Genomic DNA, 22,351 nt, shown 5'->3' with positions numbered 1-22,351 from the left:
TTGATAATCATTTTTTGTGACGTAATGGCATATACAACTGCAAGAAAGTATAGGGTGTTCTTTAAACCCTGTCACATCCGAAACTACGATGACCAGTATGGGCAAGAAGATATTTTATTAGCATATTAAAAAAAACAAACGGTGGCTTGCTTCTGCGGGGGAGAAGCGAGGGGAGCACGGACACGCGGTTGTCGGCGTATCAGACTCCCCCCTCCTCGTCTCTTCCCTGCAGAAGTAATCAACCATTTTCTTTTCTTGATATTTTTTAAAATTTTATTCGTTTTAAAAAAATATTTTAATGTGCTAATATGTCTTCTTGCTCATACTGATCATCGTGGTTTCGGATGTGACCGGGTTTATGAACACCCTGTATAATGGAAAAATCTTTTACATATATCACTGTAAGGAAATAAGTGATATGTATATGATGCTAATTATACATTCATTTGCGGTTACTAAATGGTCAAAAGTTAAAATGTACCTGATTTATTTAAGTATGTGATATTTACATTTAAAATTACACAAAATGTTTTCAAACAAGAAACATTATGTGGCTACACTGGCTACGTTTTCCACAGAGGGTCGAATACAAACTCTGTTGGCTTATGTATAAGTCACTGCACAACTCTGCTCCGGAATATCTAAGGGAACTATGCATTCCAGATGAACTAGCTGACAGGCGTCTCACGCTTAGAACAGCTACGTCTACGGCGAGAGGAAAAGTTATTATACCTCTACGCAAACAGCGCACTAAATTTAGTGAACGCGCATTTGTGGTCGCAGGCCCTATGGCATGGAATGCTCTCCCAGCAGAGTTGCGAGGCTGTGAAAGTGAAGTGATGTTTCGGAAAAAACTTAAAACCCACTTGTTCTCTAAATCGTTTGAATAAATCCGTAGCACGTGACAACAAAATAAATTGTTTTAATCAAATTACAAATTTAAAAGCTTCAATTAGATTAATTTAACAATAGAATCACCATGTAAAGCGCCCTTGAGGTATTTTATTACGAAAATGGCGCTATATAAGTTATCCATCATAATAATAATAATAATTATTGGCAGGCATTATGCCTATTTTAAAGGTTTTTTGAAGAACTTAAAAAAAACTGTATTTTTATCAAAATCTATTATGCATTTTGAAATAAACTTCTTCAAAACACAATACATATATATTAAATTCCCCGAACAACTTTTAAGCATTATAAAAAATCTATTTTTTTATGAATAAATATTATTTAATGAAAACTTCTTCCAGTTTGTATGTATTCCTGTATGTGTCAAGTTTTCCCCAATATTCATAATATGTCAAGTAGACGTAGAATGACAATACAGCTATTCGTCGACTTACGATCTATGCGATTTACGACTTTACGACCACAATCCGCGATCAGTCGTTCGCCTGTGCTGAATATAAATCGAGATTTCCAAGTAAGCTAATGATTATTCAACCACAGACCAACCCAAAATAATATGAAAAGAAACATATAGAAACCCGACAAATGAGAGTGACACCGGATTTCATTTTCGTCATATAATAATATCATCACGCAGTGTAAGTATTTGTTTATATAAGGAAATTATTGCATGTTCCGACTTATGACCTATTTTTCAGACCCGATCGCGGTCGTCAGTCGATGAATAGCTTTATACTAATATAATTTATATATATTCTTATAAAATGGTAGAATACAAACTTATACTATGTTTTAAATCTGAATACATGTAATAATTATATTTATGTTATATGGTTAGTATAGTTTAGTTACTTGACTATTGGATAAACAGGAAGACATTATTCCGTACTTTCTATTCTAGGATAGAAGAAATTTTAACAGGATTTTTTTTAAGCCAAAGAGCTGTGCGATAAACGGTAGTGAAAATATTTATTAATAATTTTATAAAAAATCCTAGTTATGTTAATCTCCCAAATCTACAGTAAATATTAAATATCTTCAGATATACCAACATTCAAATTTTAAATGGTCAGAGATAAATTTATTGCAAGCAATAAAAATCCAAGATAAAAATAGTACAAACGTATTTTCTCTGTTTCATTCAGTCTTACACATTTTATAAGACTGTGAAAGAGACAGTTGACTTAGTTGTCACATTTACTTAAAAGAACTGTATTTTTCATCCAATATTGGAATTATCATTTCTACGAAATTTGTATTGTGTAAGCAGTATTTACAAAGAAAAATATACATGGAACAGAAGAAATATTATATAATGTCAAAAATTTAAATCAGTGTAGAAATATTTAAAAAATGTGTGTCACAGTTTCTGATTAAAAATATTATATTAAAAATTGATTAACTCGCATTTCAAATTACACAGTACAAACATTTATAAAAAGCGCCAATATAAATCCTCAACGGAAATTTAAACATAAAAATATTATTTATATTTACATACATAAATGGTGTGGAGTTTAAATTTATGCTTTGAAAGACATTTGAATTGTGCAGTATTCATTTGAAGCATTATTTTTGAATATCGATACAAAATCTAAACATTTCGGTAATTTTTATTGTCATTATTTGCATGCATATAATTTGAACATATTGTTTTGTCCATTTATTAAAATAAACATCTATTTCCAATAGGAAACAAATGAATATGCAAAAACTGTCTAGAAAAACAACACACAAAATATTATTACACAATTCTATTTGAGTATACATACAAACATCCCTTAACTTATAATGACCAACTATTGCTCTTTACACTCTGAACACAATAATTTGATAATTTTATAGATGCCACTATGATATTTAAAAGTTCTCCACTTTATTAATAATAATTTTAATATTGTGAGGTAATTACTACAACTAGGTAACTTCAAAATCAGCATTTTAAATTACGCACTAAAAAGACATATTGTATCTTCCTCCACGAATGCTTCAAATGGACAAGTCGTGATTCATTAAAATGATATAATGCACGATCGTGGAGGAGGATAAAAAAATGTGTTTTTAGTGGGTAACTCACAAATTCTGATTTTGAGGTTACCACTACTATGTAGTAATTATCCCCCCAATATGCAACTCAAATAAAAATATTTATTGGATTCTAATTGAAATGATACAACAATAAAACAAATAATTAAGCATTCTAACTAATTAAAAATGATCCGTGATATCGTGATCTTTTATAAAATATATTCTATATTCATAAATAATAAATTAATTGTCGTAAGACAATTTTAACATGCAGTATAAAAAGTTATATAGCTAAAGTAAACTTAAACATATGTGACGCTACTCCTTCAGTCAGATACTTCCTGTTATTCTTTTTTGACACAGTTTTCCAATATTTAGGTTTAAACACATCCGAATTTCGGCAGATCATATATCTAGATGTAAACGGTACGCACATCATGAAGTCGTATTAGTTATAATTTATTACGTGTTAAAATGTTACGATGTTTTTAGTAGTTGTTACACCTTGTCACGAATTTCAATTATGTAGTAACAATTTCACATGTTCACAAAAGGCCTCGCATTGTAAATTTTAGTATTGGCGAGCACTGTTACGCTTCTACCTTACAAGTCTCGGGACGTTTGCAAAGTGGTTGAAGATATTGGTCGGAGCAGCTCCGTGGAGTGTTCCTCAGGACCTGCTGAGGTCACTTCTCTGGGAGTGCGGGGAGTCCGTGGAGCTGGACAGCTCGTCAATTTGCCGAGAGACACCCCCCTCTCCTCCGAAGGCTTCCATCTTCATCGTCTACATAAGAAATAATAAATACAAAATATGGAAAATATCTCTAAAACTGTGCAGTCGGTAATAAGATAAATAAGATTGAGGATATAGAGAAAATGTAAACCTTAAACCATTTGAATTTGTCCAGAAACCAATTATTAATTTGTTTTATATTAGTTTAAAGTTAGTTAAACGTGTTAGAGACAAAATTAACACATACATAGTAAGTATTTGAGTATTTACAGTTGACTATAAAATAAAACATAATTGCAAAATACATAGGATGTACAAATATATTTATACAAAGGGATATTGATTTCTTTACACGAGAAAAATAATAAACGAGAATAAAAAAACTTTAAAAAAAAACAATTAAATAATAAAGAGCCATATTTCAACATATTTAATGCCATAGATTTATCACAGAGTTTGATATCCCATAGAAAGGTAATCAACTAAATTCGCTTGTTAAATTTTACCTCTAGCACACCTACATATTGCATAAAATTCCTAATTTTTAAAATCCGAATAAAAAAATTCTATTAATGCAGTACTGTACTAAATGAATAACATTCTACTACTACCTAAATATTATTAGAATATGTAGGTAACCTCGACTTTTTATACTAATATTTTTAATTTGTTTAACATACGTATGACACATTATTTTGATTGCAATAAAAAAAAATCTTGATGGTTGTTCATAAAAAGGATACATAAAATAGTGTTTTCTTTTTTATTTATTTTTTTTAACATAAGCAAACAACTAATAAAAAAACATGTAGATACACAACACCACAAATAATAACCAAAAGTGATTTATGAAAACAGTAAAAGCAACCATGTAAATATGTACACTCGATAGATGACAAGAAATGTAAGTAAATGTTAGTTGTGTTAGAGACTTACACTTAATATTTCACCTGAAGCTTGATCCACAATAGGACAGACAAGATCACCATATTCTGTCTCTCCTTTGTTCTTTTTCCTTTTAAGCGTGAATTGGCCTTTCTTAACAATCTATAAACACAGAAAGCACAGATTTTCAAGTAAAAGATAAGTCAAATGCTAATTAATTGTTTCTTCTTCTCCATACCATCCCTATTTCTTGAATTGACGGAGCAGTCAATCTTTAGGCATAGATAATAATTGCACTGCAGAGTTAGTAACATTTTTCTAAACATAATTTAGTTTGCCACAATGAAATGGCTGTATGGTTGATAATATTTAAGCATATGTATTTTAAAGCCAGAATAAATTTTATTTACCTAAAGCTTTCATATAAAATTAAATTCTAAAGAATACAACGTTAATTGGACAAAAGCGATATAAATTTGATATGAAATACACATTGAAATTATGCAGTATACAGCAGTGGCCATATAGGCAAATAGCAGTGCCTAAAAAGGAGATTTTTTAAAATCACACAAAATTCGAACAATAATAATTACTCCGCACGCGCCGTACCGACCGGTGTGCCATGTCGCAATTGGTCAGCGGCATGAAAGGCACAAACCACAAATGCCTTCTTCATTTACTTTAAAAAAATATATATTTGTATGGGTAAACATAAGTTTTATGTACATTTTACTTCAGGACAATGCGTATTAGTAATTGTTAGGCACTGCTTTATATTAGAATGAAGAGATGGGTTTTGTGAAGAGTTTAACTGGCTAATGAGGACTGTTTATATCATTATATTTCCCTTTTATTTTATTTCCTAATATTAAAACAATAATAGCGGTTACATTTTTTTAAAACTTTGATTAAAAGGGGCTTAGGTACTTTCAACATTGACTACAGCCAATGATGCGACATAGCAATTCTTGTGTGAAGGAAATTGTCTGGTAAGATTTTATACTTATAATAAGTAAGATGTTATTTTTCATACTCCGTACCCATTAGGGTTTGTAATTATAAAAACTACATAGTTTGCACAGGCACGCGACTGGTATACAGTAAATCGACAGACTCGAGGAAAAATTCACCAATCATAATTTTTAATAATTTGTGAGAAAAAATATATTTTTATTTTAGATATTATTATCAAAAGAAATACCAATCATAAATAAAATAGGGATATTTGAATGAATACATTAAAACTTTAAATGCCCAACTCATTCATTATTAAGTTTTGTTGATAGGTGAATTTGAGTTTTTTTGTTTTTTTTTTTAAAATTAATTTTTTGAACAGTAAGCAACAAATGTAACTCGTAATCCCACAAATGGTCAAAAATGATATTTTGGCGTTTCCTATTAGGACTTAAAATAATCTATGTGTGTAAAACTTGTATAATTATAGTGTTCCATTAATTCAAAAAATACATACTGAAAAAAACTTTGCTACCATTCGCTACTGAAGTAAGAACTGTTTTTACTTTCCCTTGATCAAAAGTAAGTTTGCGACTTACGAGTTTTACAAGTTCGGCTGACGATATGTGTCTCACTTTTGTAAGACCTTAACCTGTGTTAATTCAAGTAAAAGACTAGTAAATTTTAAGGTACTATTTTCAGTCAACTTATGAACTTTTAGTTTCAACAAAATGTCAGTACGATGTTGGTATGTCTACTTACCTTAATTTTAGAGGTTAGAGTAAGAGGTTGATATCCTAAAGTAGTTTCTGCATCTCTCTTTTCCTGTATGACTTCTTTACCGATGAGTTGATTGAATCTTGTGTTGAGATGCCTTCGGAGTAAAGTTTTACTAGGAGGGATATTCAACAGCGTGGCCAGCAGTTCTCCGGTGAAGCGGACTTCGTAATACATCAATCCACCGTGAACACCTGAATAAAAAAGTTTATGTCATTGTTCTTCATTCTACGAAAGTTTTTGTATTTCTTAAGAAAATGTCTTCTGCCAATAGGAAAATATCACGATTTTTTTACATTTTTAAAGTAATAAAGGTCTATTAAATACTGTCCAGTAAAAAAAAATTTTTGCTGATTATTAGGAGCACCAAGAATACTTTTAAATTTTTAATTTTGAATTCCTGCAAAAACGGTTATTCCACGCCCCCAATATGTCACGATTCATGTTTATTTGTTCCTTGCCATTGAAATTTGTGTAGAACAATATCACAAATCTTGACATCACAACAACCAAGGCCAAACAAGTTGCGTTTTTCTACGAACGTATTTTTATTAAATTAATTTTTTACATTTGTGTATGAAAACATTTCTTCCACAATATCCACATTGGTTTTGAAAATACAATTAATTATTCTAAATCCATTTCATATGTTTTTATCGGTATTCGTAGTGAGTGATATTTCCTTATTATGAGATATATCCCGAAAATAATTCCGTTTGTATTTCTTGCCATTGCAATGCTGCAATCGCAGTTTTATGCACGCGTAGTACTTATCTCGACCTATTGAGAAGGAATTGACGCCATTATGACTAAGAATGAACCGGTATGTCAACTTTGTTAGTTGTCGTGCAAATTATCACGACCTTCATTGAACTGTCTCACCCATCTCCTTAACATTGAATCACTTATGATCTTTTCATGTACACCTTAGATATGTACACCTCACACATTTGTTGATGAATGTGTACAGGTTCAATGTTCTTCGCATTGAGAAAACGAATTACAGACTTTATTTCACAAGCAGCGGGATTTTCAATTTTATTTGGCTTTTTAAACAAGCACCACGAAGCGTACACAAAACTCGGCTAACTCTCAACGGCATCAACTCTTCAATAGGTCAGAGTAATATTGAAATAGTCTCACCGGCACCCCGGAGGTTAGGTGCGTACTCCGCCAGGTCCACGGCTCGCAGCCACTCCATGACCCGATGGCTGCTCCAGCGAGACACGTGCCCCCACTCCACCTGCTGCTCCTCACCTTCCCCTCCCGCGCTCCCGTCCGCCCCCACAGGGACCAGCCCGTCCGGTACGCCAGCGCGGCGGATCATGGTGTCCGGGCTAAAATTGGCTTCGCGTAGAACTTGGATACCTGTAAAGAAAATGGAGCAAATAAATTATCATTTATTTTTTAAGTTTTTATTAACTGTGGCTAAAAATTCAATGGTATTAGGTGTTAACATAGGTTGTGCTCGTTCTTTCCAAATTTAAACATTGTCTGCTCTACAAGATATTGTGTTTGCTTTTACGTTACATATTTTATTTTATTTGATTACAAGCCTTCAAAATGGAATGTCAAGTAGATGAAAGTGAGCATTTTCAAAACCTCCTTTTGTTCAATCGGTCCCTAATCCAGCAGTTCTCAAACTTTTTAAAAGTTCCTATGTGGCGGTCTCTTTAAAAATTATTCAATGGCTCGCAGAAATCACTTTGTAAAGCGCCCTTGAGGTATTACAAAAATGACGCTATGTAAGTTATCCATAATAATAATTTTTAAAAAATAAGAATAAGATTTTTCACAGTTCTACGACAATACGCACTAACTCTCGAAACCCCTGTGACCCTTTAGGACCGCTGGCCTAGAGTCCCAGACAGCAGATTGTTCTGGGTGAGTGTATTTTACCTCTTTTAAGACTCAGGGCATGAAGTTGGCTGGTGAGGCGCAGCGGTGTCAGGTCCTCCTGGCAGAGCAGGTGCAGCACACGACCGTCGGCTGCGCAGGCCGCCCAGGCCTCGCGGTACTGCGGCAGGCCCAGATCCTCCAGCCAGCGCAGGACCCAACCGCACTCCAGTCGCCCGGCTGCTCGGAGCAGAGGATCCACCCCGGAAGGGTTCTAGCACACAAACATGACAAAAAATATGAGAATAATATTTGCGAATGAATACTAAGTAGAATTAATTCATATTCATAAAAATTCATAATTCATAAAAAATAGAAAGCCATTTTGGGGATTTTTGCCTGATGGCGTGCAAAATTTTAATGAAAAAATATTGAAACAGTAGAATGTAACACAAGTCCCCTATCTTTATATATAATTCTTCTGTATGTGTGATGTCACTGAACTCCTCCTAAACGGCTTTTTTTTTTTAAAAAAAAGGAAATATTTGCGTTTTTATTATTTACCCAAATATTTAGATTTTGGGGCCATTTTTAACGAGTTGTAAATAACTCACTATTAGAAAATGGAAATCAAATTGGGGTAGTTTGGGGTTCGGACCTCTGATCTGTGAGTCCGCAACACTAGCCACGGGACCACAACCCGATTTACGACCCGGCTTAACCGATTTACTGCAGTTTTTAGAGAAATATAGATCTTTGCGCTGCGTGTGTTCGTAGATATTAAAATATTCAATCTAATATGTAAAAAAAAAGTTAGGAGTATAAATGTTTTATTCTTCAATTTACCAGGGTTGCATTCGAGGAGAATGCATATACAAATAAATGGAAGGATGTTGTTTTTTTGGGTATAAAAACAGTTTGTTTTTAAATGTTTACAAACAGCATTAGTTTTTTGTGGATCTCAATCAGATTCTGTTCTTAAATTCCTTATAATTTCTACCCATTTATTTCTTTTTACTGGATTTTTTGTAATCCAAAAAAATATCAACAGACATTCAATACATTTAAAAAAATCGTATTCCTACATAAGTGCACCCCTGTTGGTGAGAAGAGCAAAAGTTTGACATTTGCAAAAAGAATTCCATATTTAAAACATATTTATTTTATGTTTTGGAATTCAACCATAAATAAGTATCAAGGTACCTAATTAAATGAAATATTTGAATATTAATAATTCATCATACATACAGAAAAATTATGTATACGGCTGGTGATATTGCACTTTTTTTTATTTTGCTTTGGGTAATAGAAAATCACCCAATGATGAAAGGAAAATATTGAAATGCCGAACTCAATGTCAACCATATATAGAGTTTATCGAAAATTCGTATTTAAAAATACGTTTGGTATACCAGCTCGCAGCAGGCTAGCCAACGTTTGGGCAGGACAACGTCTGTCAGGTCCGCTAGTATTGTTATATAATATGAAATGACGGGAAACTATACACTACCTGTAAGTCCATTAATGCTAAAACGATCTTCTTTTTGTGAAGGGAGTTTTTCAAGTTTAATTCTTTCTCTATTTGTTGTGGCGATGCAGTGGCGATAATTCCTTTGTTCCCAGCCGGGTTTGTGAGCCACTTCTTAGCATCCGCATTGTAACAATCTAAGCCCATGGATTCTAACCATTCACACGTAATATCTGCATCCCACTCTCTTACTGGTGATGTGCTCCTGGAAAATGATTTCATTATGCTAACAATTGAAGGCAAAAATGGACTCAATACATTTATTAGATTTTTGTTATATTAATGCTATTTTTTTTTTCTGGATAAGTACTATAGAATGGCACTTTTAAAACAATCAAAATTGGGCCCCTTGGATCTTAAATTGTAGGAAAAAAGTATAGTGTCACAATGAAAATGGGCTCATTGTATGAGAAATCGCACAAAAAAGGGCACATTGCTCCATAAACTTGACTTGTCTTTGCTCTCCTGTATGCTCCCCTGTGGTTAAGACGCTTGACTCACATTCGGAAGGTCACGGGTTCGATTCCCGGTGAGAACACAAAAAATAAATGTGATTTTTCTCAATGTGGTAGTTGGGCCTTCTGGCCTGTTGTGGTGCAAAAAAAAAAATAACAATAATAAATTATTCTTTATCGATGATGACATTTTGCCGTGTGCCATTTAATTGCATTCAAAAACATTCATTTTTAGATCATTAATTAAATTTTCGATTCCATAACTAATGTTGTAAAAACAAAATGATAAATTAAATAAAAAACTAGGCTGACTTTCGCGTGGAAGTAAATAATCAATTTTGGATTGAGTTTTTGAATAATAATAAATAAATTTATATTTGAGAAACTAACTATGTGATTTTCTATGTTTAACAATTTTAAAGTGGTTTTTCTTATTTATATGTTGTTTAATAATAATAGTGACAATAATAATATGTGAAGTCTAGGAATCTACGGAGCCCATGACTTTTACGTACTACATATGTGACATTCACCATTACTTGTTTCTTTTATCGGCCTCGTGGTGTAATAGTCAGCAAGTTTGCTTACCATGCGAGAGGTCTCGGGTTCGATTCCCGACAAGGTTGATATGAAATATTTATTTAAAAGGGTGTTTTTGCACCGGAATATTTCATAGTCTCTGGGCTGGTACCTGCTCTTACCTTCATGTAACAAAAGTGATCAAGATACGCTGTGATTGGTGAACCAATGCAGTGCCCTATGCACCATTAGGTGCGGAAAGGGAATGATGAAGTTTCTTTATTGTTCTTGATATGTACTTTTATTTTTATGTTAAAATCTTATTATAGTCCAGAATTGAGTTTCAGTAAGTCCTTGGAATGTAATTATATTATCATTGCTTTGTATTATATGATTTATATAAAAAAATATTTTATTTAAACTTGCTAATGACAGTTCATAAGCTCCGTAAATGCCTAGACTATCATATTCCCTTCTCTAAAATGTTCTCCATCTCTGTTGTGATATCCATTTTGGAAAACTGTCTAGGGGTGTAATCCAGTATCTGTCTACAAACATTTGGACATCAACTCAAAATACATATTGTTAAAAATAATAATTTACAGATGGAATCTAGATTTCAACAAGTCCTGTAGCTACATAGCGCATAGGCGGTATATATAATATTTAATAATGTTACCATCTATCGATATGCGTAGTTTGCAATCGGGGTGCAGCGGTTGCTCTGACTCCTCCCCTCTGGAAGGGCTCCCCACTCCTCGGGCTGGCCTCCACGTCCTCCAGGGTCCCCCCGCTGCCCCCCCTCCACAGCCCGCCCCATCCCTTGCTGCCGCCCCCTATCTTGCCCAGAATGGGACTGGCTGTTCCAAGCACCGTGTCTTTCTCCGCTGAAATAACCAACAAATTACATCACTAAAGTATGAAATATAGATTTTCATATTTTCCATTTCCCTATCCACACCTAACGCTGCATAAGGCACTGCTTCGGTACATCATAGTCTTTATCATACTTCTATCCGCACCCGATGGTTCATATCGTATCTCGATCAACTGTTACACTTCGGGCTTAGGTGCCAGTCGAGGGACAATGAAATAAAGCAGCGTAAAATCACCCTTTAAACAAGATTTTCATGTCGACCTTGCTAAGATTCGAACCCGGGACCTCGAAAATTCATTCTTTTCAGCCATTGAGGTCCCGGTTTTAATTTGTATGCAATGATAATTAAACAGAACTGTCAAAAAGATAAAAATATTTTCTAAATAGTTACTTCCAATGCTTTTTAGTGAATTACATAACAAAAATGTTCAAAATGGTGATAAAAATGCATTTTGGAATTATATTATTCAACCAAATCAATTAGGATTTTTATACTCCATAAAAAACATATGTTTTGGGAGATTTTGTTTTTTTATTTTAATAATTGATAAATTTCCTTAGCATAGCATATTTGAGTGATTTGTTAATATATGTGTGAGTTTAAATATTAAATTTAAACAAAAACATCATTGTTTAAACAAATTTACATTTTTTCACACATCAAAAACCTTTTCTAGCGTAAGAACACTATGCGGAACAAACAATATGCTGAACAAAACAAAACTTTTTGAATAAAACTTTATAGAAAAATTACAATTTGGTGCTTACTTTTATCACAGTTTTGGGTGGAATTTTCACAGTAATTTCATTATAAAACGTTATTATTTTAATAAGTAGAGGTGCAAATTTACCAAAAAAACCCAAACCACAATGTTAACGCTACAATATCAAAAATACACTTGATGCTTATGTTGGTGATATGTGCTTTAATTCATGCTTTTATCATGCAAGATAAGCTACAATATGATAACTGCTTTTAACCTTTTATGTGCCGCTAGGTATTGCTATGGCAGTTCCCAGTAGGCTGCGAAATTTGAGGCAATTTTTAGAAAAGATAAAACCTTAAATGATTATTTTAAAAATATGTATGCCCAAAAGGAATGATCAAAATTTACCAAATAAATACACGATGTGTCATTTAAGACACCATTGCCCCAAAAAAATGCAATTAAATTTTTCATAAAATGTCTGAATTGTCACTTGCCACATACATTCATATTATACATCATTATAAATTTTATCTTTAGAGTTTAATTTAAGTAATATTTAGCCATACAAACAATTATTATTATTTAGAAGAGAAAACTATTTTTAAAAACCGTCAATTAAACATTAACACATCGTATTTAGGTCCCAATATTAAAAAAAAAAAACATAATAAAATAAACGAACATGGATTAGCGCATTTCACTATAAAAGTTTGCCAAAAAATAAAACGCAATACTCAAGGAGACTCCCAAAATTAAGCGTCAATCTTGCATTATGTCAAACGTCAAACATAGCTCTCATTTAAATTGCTGTTATTTTAATAATTCCTCATGTCCTAGTGTTTCTTCTAGATTCTGACAGATATCTTCCAAGCGTATGAATTCAACCTCGATGCGTAAAGCGCATACAAAGGCACGCGTCTTTATGCGCTATTTCTGTATGGCCTCCAAGCACAAACGCAAAGAGCGCGTTAATGCGCTTATGGCACTTAACCGGTTAAGATTATCACTTGCGGAGATACTTATCTTTGTTTCTCAAAACTATAGAATATTTGATTTTAAAAACATATGTTGTGATGTGACAAGATTTTTAGAAGGTGTGTCATAGAATTGATTTATTTTAATATATATATAAAAATTCTAGTGCATTACGTGTATTTTATATATTGTTGAAAATAATATCACTAATCAGCAAAATAAATAAAAGCTAACTTTGAACAAAATATTAAAAAATATATTAAATCAAAATATAAATGTGAAAGATTTTCATAAAGAAAAAATGTTATAACTAGGTATTCAAAAATCCAGACAAAATACAAGCATTATCAATCAGCAAACAATAAGGAGTTATTTTGTGGAGAAGTTTTTTAAACCACTCATAGTCACGCCAACTGTCTCTTAGTCTTACAATCCAAATTCTAGTCAAGGAAAACTGAGGACTTCATAGTGAATAAACCTTACTGAGAATCAAACCCGAGAATCAAAAAAATAAAATATTTGAATCTTAAAACAGAGCACAAATAAAGATATTCTTATGTGTTCTCTAAAAACAACATTATAAAGTACATGAAGGGTACAAGGTATAAAGGATAAAAAAAGGAAGTCTTGATATATAACATTTTAAAGTTTTTAAACCTTTTGGACATTTAAATAAACTTATAAACATATAAGAACCAGCCTAATGTAAATAGCCCAAACTGTTTTATAGCATCTAAAATGGTTTTCGTTAATATTAAATTATCGCTCTATTTCCAGTATTTAACTGGCATTCATCCTTTATCCCCTGGATGCATTTTTTGTCTTGTTCTGGTATCTTGGAAAGAACAGCCTTAATGTAAAATTTTATTCAACAGAAATGTAGATCATGTCAGATGCCATTATTAGTTTGAAACACATAAAAATTGGCATCCATCCTTTATATCCTGTACCCTTCATACATAATATATACATGTTATTAATAAATTCTTTAACACATGTCTTAACATTAAGTTTAATTTTTTTTTTTGTTGTAAATATTTTTTCCCATTTCATAATATTTTTTTAATATAGAATTGCATTCTGTGACTTCGCCTTCTTTCTAAATGGGAGTCTGATCTTTCCCTTTTCTCTAGTATTTTGTGTTCATGTTGACTTTTATTTATTTTTTGACAAAATTCTGTGTTTTTATAAGAATCAACAAAACTAATACACGATGAATAAAAACCCTGTGAGGATTATAAAACAAGTCTCGTGAGATAGATTGTAAACATTTAGCAGGGGCGGGTTACAGCATTACTAGATTAGAAGACTCGAGGTGCTACGTTAAATATTGTGCTAAAATCAAAATAAATCATACTGAAGTAATAAAATAACCATAAGGCATGCTACGGGAGTGACGACAAGGGGGCCAAACTACAGTGACAACAATACACATCAAAAGGTAACGGCACAAAACCTAAGTTGGGTACAGAGTGTCCCCGGCCCCTGGCCACCACCATACAGTGTTGTTGGTTTGGTTTACCGAAGCGGACTACCACGGCCGTGTCCAGGGGGGTGGAATGCTGGGGGGGGGCGGGGCCGGGGGGCCTGCCCGTGGGGGTGGAGGACAGAGACGAGCCTCGCGGGAGCGAGCTGTACGAGTGCGGAGACTGGTCTGGGTTCACTAGGCGGCGGTAGGTCGAGGGAGGTGTCTAGAATAAGAAGAGGAAATAATGATATAAACAAAAAAATCGTTTTAAATTTTTCGCAACAGACAGAAAAAACATTTTTGGGAAGGAAAATATGTAAGTCAAGGGATTATGACCTGTCATTGATTAACTTACACACTGGGTAAAATTCTCCATTCTGCCTATGTTAAAACATCCTTATTTCCTCAATTCATTCAACTGTTGATTCTTGTGAAGTAAAACCGTTGAAACCTTTATTGATGTAGGTGAGATTCATGTCTGAATTATTTCGCTTACTAGGCAACGCCTTTTTGCAATTTTTATACTTTTTTTCATGCCAGTTAGTTTAATTAATGGCCGTTGATTAAAACAATTGCATCACTGAAACCTCTTTTTATGAGGTTTTTTTTACACGATTTCAAAATAAAAAGGTACCAAAAAGAATTCATTTTTTAAAGATTAATTAAACAATACATAATAGGAATAAAGTTATATTATTCCTTTTTGGAATTCCCCACATCGCTATTTTATTTATTTAGCGTATAATATATATTTGTGATAGTGATAAGTATTTAGTTGTCATGTTATATTTTTGAATAAAATTAAGGTACAATAAATTAAAATACTCTTTGAAGCTTTTTGAAATCTTGAATCGATATTTATGGAAGGAAACCTACTCATCATTGTAACTTATTCAAACTGTTTTTTTTGTTACACAATACTGTGTAACATATCCACTGAGTAAAAAGCGGTTCCAGTGTATTGTAAAACTAAATTTTTAAAATTCTCTTTTCGTCTTTCTCCTATTGAACACAGCTGCATAATTATCATACAGAGATACTAACGTATTCTATTATTAATTTTAATTGAATTCAATTATTACGCAACTATAATAATGATTTTTTTTAAAGGACTTACTTAAGAGGTTTGCCAGCAGGTAGGAAAAAGAGAATATGTAAGGAAGTTATAAAAAGTTCTGCACGACAAAAAATCTTTCTCTGATTTTTGTTGCAACTGGTGAGAATCGAACCATTTTTTTCCATTATCCAAACAATGGATAATGAGTAAAAAAGGTCAAAACATCTTTTGAACTTTTCAATTCACGTTTTAAACATTGTGACTTAAGCCTTGATTTTACTATCCTTCTAGCTTTAGGTTACGGGGGGCAAATTGCTGGGTAAGAAAGAGGCCCGGAGCACCAAACCAAAAATAATACTGGAATAAATCACAAAAAAAAGACCTTTCGCATTATTTGTGTGGAAACAGAAGCACCAGACAGGCCTCTGCTTGAAATAATAATAATATTGATTGATTATAAATTCTACGATAACTTTACAACTTACAAAACATGCTAATAAAAATCACAAAGTTGCGTAAATATAAGAATTATAATTTTTCAATTACCCTGGGAGTGGAACCTTCCCGGTGGTTAGGGGCAGGAGAGGGGCAGGGAGAGGGGCTAGTTCGGTTACTATTAGCCACTCCTCCAGTTCCTATAACCCCTCTTCCCCCATTGCTCATCCCTCCCCTCAGCTCCACATTCTCCCTCTCCAGAGCGGCCTGACGCAACCTAGAGTCCGATATGGTGGACATCAACTCTAGCTTCTGTGTCTCTAGGGAGGAGCGTGTCAACATTTCCTAAATAAAGAAATAAAAATAGTTACTAAGCATATTTATCGATTACCAGCTGAAGAACAAAGAAGAAAGAAAAAATACATACAGTGAAAGCATTCCCTTCACATAGCAGAAAACTGTTTTTAAGATCGAGGGTCTACTGATTCGTTTCATTCATATTAAAAAAAAAATTTGGCAAAAATCAAGTAAGTAACTTTATTTTTTAATTGGAATTTAATAAATCACAATAAAATTTAATTGAAGTAAACTGCGTTTATTGTCCCTTTCATTGTGAGTTTAGCAAATTATATGGAGGGCGCACGTCGGATATTGTCATTCTTCCTCATGACTAAATTGCAAAAATTTATCCATGTGCGAGAATAGGATCTGTCAGTTTATTAACGCTTTTTTAGAATAATTCAGATAGCAAGAAAACTAATTAGTAACTTCTGTTAGCAATTTCACTGGGGGCCTCAAACATGCTTACACGCACGCATCAAATACGCATAAGGTTCTGGGTTCGATTCCCATATTGACACAATAGTTAAAATGTGATTTTTGTCAAGCCTTGGCGATCTACGCTGAAAAATAACAGCCGTAATCGTGTCTCTTGACTTGTACTGCAAAACTCCACACAAGATAGTATAGTAATTTCTCGGAAAAATCTATAAAAAAGAAACATTTTCATGGAATTTTTATTTGTTAAGACAAGCCTTCAAGGACATCAATAGATAAGATGGAGTAGCTTGATCAAAGAATAGTCAGATCTTTTGGCGCAAAATGTTAACAGAGCAGCATAGGAGAATTTCAAGTGAGGAAAGCTGTTCACAGGCAAGATATGGTCTGGAGACAGGGTGATCACCGTACTTAAAAATAAAGATGTGGATTTGTAACAGAAAATTAATAATACAGCTTTATACTGGTAACTGTTTATTCCATTAGGGGTTAGTACTAATCGAACATCTGATGCTACTGTGACATTGCTTCATGTTTAGAGATAAGAAGGTTATGCAAAAATAAGAGGTTGTAATACTAACCCATATGTAGTCAATATTCTGTATGTAATTCATTGTAGATGAGTGTGACATCATAACCACACAAAAGTTGAAAACATGCAAATTTTTATGCTAATTCAGTGGTCTAGTGGGTAATTAACCGTAATTTAAACAGAAAATCATAGAAATGTTATCCTATTGACAATGTAATGATCATTTGACATCATTAATTCAGTTTGTCTTCCAACATTTATTTATTTAGTTATTTATTATATATACGGCCTAAGCCAATTACAACAGTTATACGAAGAAACATATAAAAAGAAACTGAACAAAAATAATAAAAAACTAAAGACAAGCAAGGGCAATAAAATAATGGTATACAATACATTCATAAACACGATAAACATAGCAAATGTCAACAATTATTATTTTCTCACTTAAAATTCCTATTTATTTTTTTATTTTTTTGTCGCATTTAATGTTTTTAATACTTATTTTGTATGACTGTATGTTTTCTGAACAAAATAAAATAAAATAAAATATAAATAAGACTTCGAGCTAAACCATGCCAATCCATCTTTATCCCACACTGTTTTAGTGGCGAAGAGATCTATAAAAAGACGGAAGATCTATCCCAAAGAATTGCAAGTTATACAAGTAAAGTTACATTATCACTTTCTTCGACCATTTGTTAATTGGGAATAAAAAAGCAATTATAATTTTAGAGAAAATTGTTGTGCAAACTGTTTGTTCACATAATACAATAAATTAATATCTAGTCTGATCTATGAACACATCTCACAAAATAATTACCCTGTATAATAAGTCTCTGACTTATACTGCCTAAAAATCTACATTTTAAAAAATAAAATTCTTTTGTTGATTGATTTGGTGTTTATTTTGTAGAACTCCATATTTAAACTTATAATATTAGAAATCAAAAACTGATTTGAGTCTGCTGAACACTTTATTTTATTTTTACAAATATAAAAAAAAATATAAAAACAAAAATTTCGTGACAATTGTTTTGCCTTGTTAGGGCATTTTCAAAAAAAGTGTTCAGTAGACTCAAATCAATGTTCGATTTCTAATATTATACATTTAAAATACTTTTGTACTTACTTACCCACTAAATTACATTTTAAAACTTTCCTAGATGGAGTAGAATTATGCCTTCGCCATAACTCCACTAAAATAGATATCTTATGCATTTATCTTTTATAGCAGGCAAACATGAATTTTTTTTTAGGGGTTTAAAAAGGGAGGATGTCTCACTTTCAGATTTGAATTTAATAGACATAGAAACGTTTTTACTGTTCAAAAATAACTTATTTATAGCTGATGATTTAATCATGTGCCTTTTGAAACTACTATGTTTTTACTGAATAAAAATACTTACTCTTTGAAGTAATTCTTCAGCATTGGTAAGAAGTGTTCTCTTTTCATTTAGTAACCTCTCCAGATCATTGATTTTATCCGATTGGGCAGCAATTTGCTCCGATAGCACCGATACTTGCAGTTGAAGAGATTCCTTGTCGCTTTCTAGTCTTCTGATTTTGTCATCTACAGCTTCCGAGTTCTGAAAAATAAATATTTAACTTCAATAATCCAAATATAATATCAATTTTTTTTTGGGATAACAACTAATTGACCACATAAATTAATTTTACAACAAATAGGAAAAGAGGAAATAAGATTTGTAAAAATATTTTGAAGTAGAAAAAAAAGACAGAATACGGTAGCAGGCAACATATGAAATTGAGGTTTTGGATTTAGCAGGATATAGTCCTTAAAATAAGCAAAGTCAACTGGCAGTTCTTTGAAATGGAACTGTGCTAATTTATACATAAAGATTTGACAGCATAATTAAAACTAGTCTAAACATGTTTTAACTCTTTGGATGGATGGTTTTATTAGTTATTGACGCAAACATGCAATGCTGTTAATCAGTAAAACTTCAGTCCAGACTTCCTTATACCTTGCAGCCATAGGGAGTCCGGTATCGGCCCTGCTGCTCCTGGCAACCGCACCATGGGGGAGGGGGGTGGTAGTAGCAGGATGTGGGGTATGGAGCTCCGCAGTACGAGAGTTCCCCGTGGGAACCGTGAAGCTCCGGCCGGCTGCCGTACTGATAAGGCAAGCTCCTCCCATCGTGATGATAACCGTGATAATCCAGTTGCTTGTAAGGATCTTTGTTTTCCATAAGCATAGAGTTACTACCATATCGCTGAGGATCATTGTGTTCGTGACGTCTATTAAAGTGTTCGTAAGAGATGGCTTTCCTCTGGTAATCGCTCAGCTGCCTGGGAGGCGTGTAGGAGCTGTACTGATGCGGGTAATCCGGCTGATAGATGTCTCGTAAATGGTTGCCAGCGTAGTCTACGGGATAAGAATTCGGTGGTCCCGGACTCTCGTTAGTATTCCTGTATACATTTCCATTTGCGTACTGCCTGCTGGGAGATTGCTGGTGCGACTTGAGGTTATGACTGGACCTGGACTTCTGATCTCTGTCCACCCTGTTAGTGTTGTGGTATCTCCGCCGGTCCAAACTACCGGGTCCGACCCTGTCGTGGGCGCTAGGGACCGGAGGTTTGTCGCTACAGAACTTCGAAGGCCCGTCTGATCTCTTCGCTTGCGGCGCTTTGGCGCTCTCATCGTCGTCGGTGTCCGGAGTGGGAGAAACGCGAGTGAGATTTCGAGCCGCCTTTTCGTAGTTGCAAGTCGCGGAGGGCTCCGACTTGATCCATCGGAAGTCGTCACAGCGAGTCGTGTCTGCGTAATACAGCGAATGTTGGTAATCGAGAAATAAAATTGTATGAAATATAAGAAAATATCACTCAAACAGTATTTGGATAATAAAATTTCGACCTTCCGCATCATCCTCCTGTTTGAACGACTTTCCGGACGACGAGGAAGAGCGCGAACTGGAGGAGCCGCGGCGGCGGACGGAATAATTACTGTCTGATCGAGTGCCGCGCTTTAACGTGGAGAAATCGTCCGGGCTGTCAGAATCGCTTCCTAGAGAACAGCCCCGAGAAAAAAGTTATTCAAAGTTAAAGGACAGAAAGATAGGCAGGGAAGGAGTCGACAGGGGCGACTACCGCTTGGCGCTCCTCATACTGACCCATGACCGAGTACATATAGGAGCTGACGGCCGGGTGCAGTCCGCTGACCGTGACCACGCTCTCTGCGTCTCCCTCCTCCTCGCTGTCCGCGCCCTCGTCCTCTCCCTCCCCCCCGCGCCACGGGCCCCCGTCGAGCGGGAAGCCGTCATCTTCGTCGCACATCGGCAGGACCGAGCGGCAGACCGCGCGAGAGGTACAACGACGTGTCAATGGAAGTAATTAGCGCTGACAGAAAGGATCGGAGCGAGGCGTGAGGTCAGCGAGTGCACCGAGTTCGCTATTCGAGTTTAACTAACGCGAAGAGATGTCAAACGCCCGAGAATAGACAGTTTCTATTTCAGTAAATGAGTTGCAGAACTTGGCGGCTTTCCAGCAAATCTCACGTACGCTGGTAAACACAGCCAAAACGTGAGATACGCGAGTCCACTAACATTCACCTACGAGTATTGTTTACCGAGGTGTCGGAAGAATGTTTATTTATTTTTTAGACACATTATAAAAAAAAAACATAAGAATGAATCGTCTTAAATATTCAAGAATATAAAAAACACAAAGAACGTTCGGAATTATATGTTTTGCACAAATGAAGCGTATCGCTTTATTAGGTGCGTAAATACTCGTACATTTTGTTGATAAAATTGGAAAAGTAAACTAAAAATATTATTTTCTCCATTCCATCCTCTCACCCGCACTCGGTATACGAGTACCTGATAAAAATATTACGTTCCGCTCGACATTTAAAATACCCGAGTCAAATTTCTTAGTTAATACACATAAATAACTATCATCGATGAGTTGAAAAAATCTTATGAACGTGAAAGAAAATAATAAAAGAAGAAAATCACATTTAATTAATATTATATTTCAACACACAAAACTTATTTCTACAATGATTAAAACATAATTTTATACGGAATGAAATGCTCTACGAAAATAACACTATTAAAAATGCGAAAATGAAGTTAAGTAAAGTAAAATGTAAACAACGAAACAACAGCCACAATGAGAATATGCTGGAGGAGAAGGTGATGGATAGTAGTAGTGTCGGGACGAGAACCTCGGTTAGGCCCTTCCTGAGTAGGGGCCCCTAAAGTAGGGCTGCTCTGGCCCGAGCTCGAGCTGCCGCTGCCGTCCGACTCCCGGTCGCTGGAGCGCGCGGATTCGGAGGCGGTAGACTCCACCTTGTCTCCCTTGTCGTCCGAGCTGGAGTCTCGGCACTCGGCCGGCTGCAGCTGCGGCTTCTTCATCTCCCCCGGCATGTGCGCACTCGTGTCTCCGGACGAGGACGCTTCGGGCGCGGGACGACGCTGCGCCTTGTTCTCCAGATGCGCGACTGCGGCCGCTACGAGCGCCCCGCCCCGCCCCAGCTCTCGCATTCTTCCGCCCGATCGCGGCCGTGTTTACATCGGCGCGGCATGCGCGAGGGTACTCCCGGGCACACGTTAGTTGCGCGATTTACACCGAAACGAGAAAACGGCGTTGTTATTATTTGGACGATACACCGAACGAAAGAGGCGAGAGGTGCAGTGGGATTGCCGGCGCGCGAGTAACCGAGTTCCTAACTAAACGAACCGAATCGCTAACTGGGAGATGGAAATAGCCGCGCGACTCCAGGTTCGAGTGTAGCCCGCGAACTGACTCGAGCCAGATGGTCGGCCTTTGTGGGAACCGGGAGTAGGAAACTGTGGGCAGGGAGCAGGGAACGGAGAACTGAGCAGGGATGTGCTGCACCCCTCGGAAACTATTATTTTTTCT

General features: G+C 34.9%; 1 protein-coding gene across 4 annotated transcripts; it reads right to left on the bottom strand.

The window, feature by feature from the left end:
- Positions 1-3,512: 3,512 nt before the first annotated feature.
- Liprin-beta (liprin-beta 1) lies at positions 3,513-22,262 on the bottom strand. Of its 4 annotated transcripts, none has more exons than XM_088233404.1 (13): positions 20,596-20,893; positions 20,340-20,489; positions 19,450-20,243; positions 18,871-19,050; positions 16,264-16,497; positions 14,649-14,883; positions 11,310-11,517; positions 9,639-9,861; positions 8,192-8,402; positions 7,436-7,660; positions 6,278-6,486; positions 4,613-4,723; positions 3,513-3,727 (listed from the first exon to the last, which is right to left on the bottom strand). In XM_088233404.1, the coding sequence occupies exons 1-13, from the start codon at positions 20,756-20,758 to the stop codon at positions 3,614-3,616; spliced, it is 3,057 nt and encodes a 1,018-aa protein (XP_088089530.1). In that variant the 5' UTR covers positions 20,759-20,893; the 3' UTR covers positions 3,513-3,613. The 4 variants fall into 4 exon arrangements, with proteins under 4 accessions (XP_088089530.1, XP_088089532.1, XP_088089531.1 ...); XM_088233406.1 differs by having other exon boundaries at positions 14,715-14,883; XM_088233405.1 differs by lacking the exons at positions 20,340-20,489; positions 20,596-20,893 and adding an exon at positions 21,654-22,262 and having other exon boundaries at positions 14,715-14,883.
- Between the last annotated feature and the right edge of the window lie 89 nt (positions 22,263-22,351).

Source organism: Micrasema longulum, unplaced genomic scaffold (assembly GCF_059751315.1).
Source record: "Micrasema longulum isolate JH-2025_06_02 unplaced genomic scaffold, ASM5975131v1 h1tg001094l, whole genome shotgun sequence".
Classification (NCBI taxonomy): domain Eukaryota; kingdom Metazoa; phylum Arthropoda; class Insecta; order Trichoptera; family Brachycentridae; genus Micrasema; species Micrasema longulum.
The sequence above is the reverse complement of the archived record's forward strand: the minus strand, read 5'-3'. Positions and strand labels throughout refer to the sequence as shown.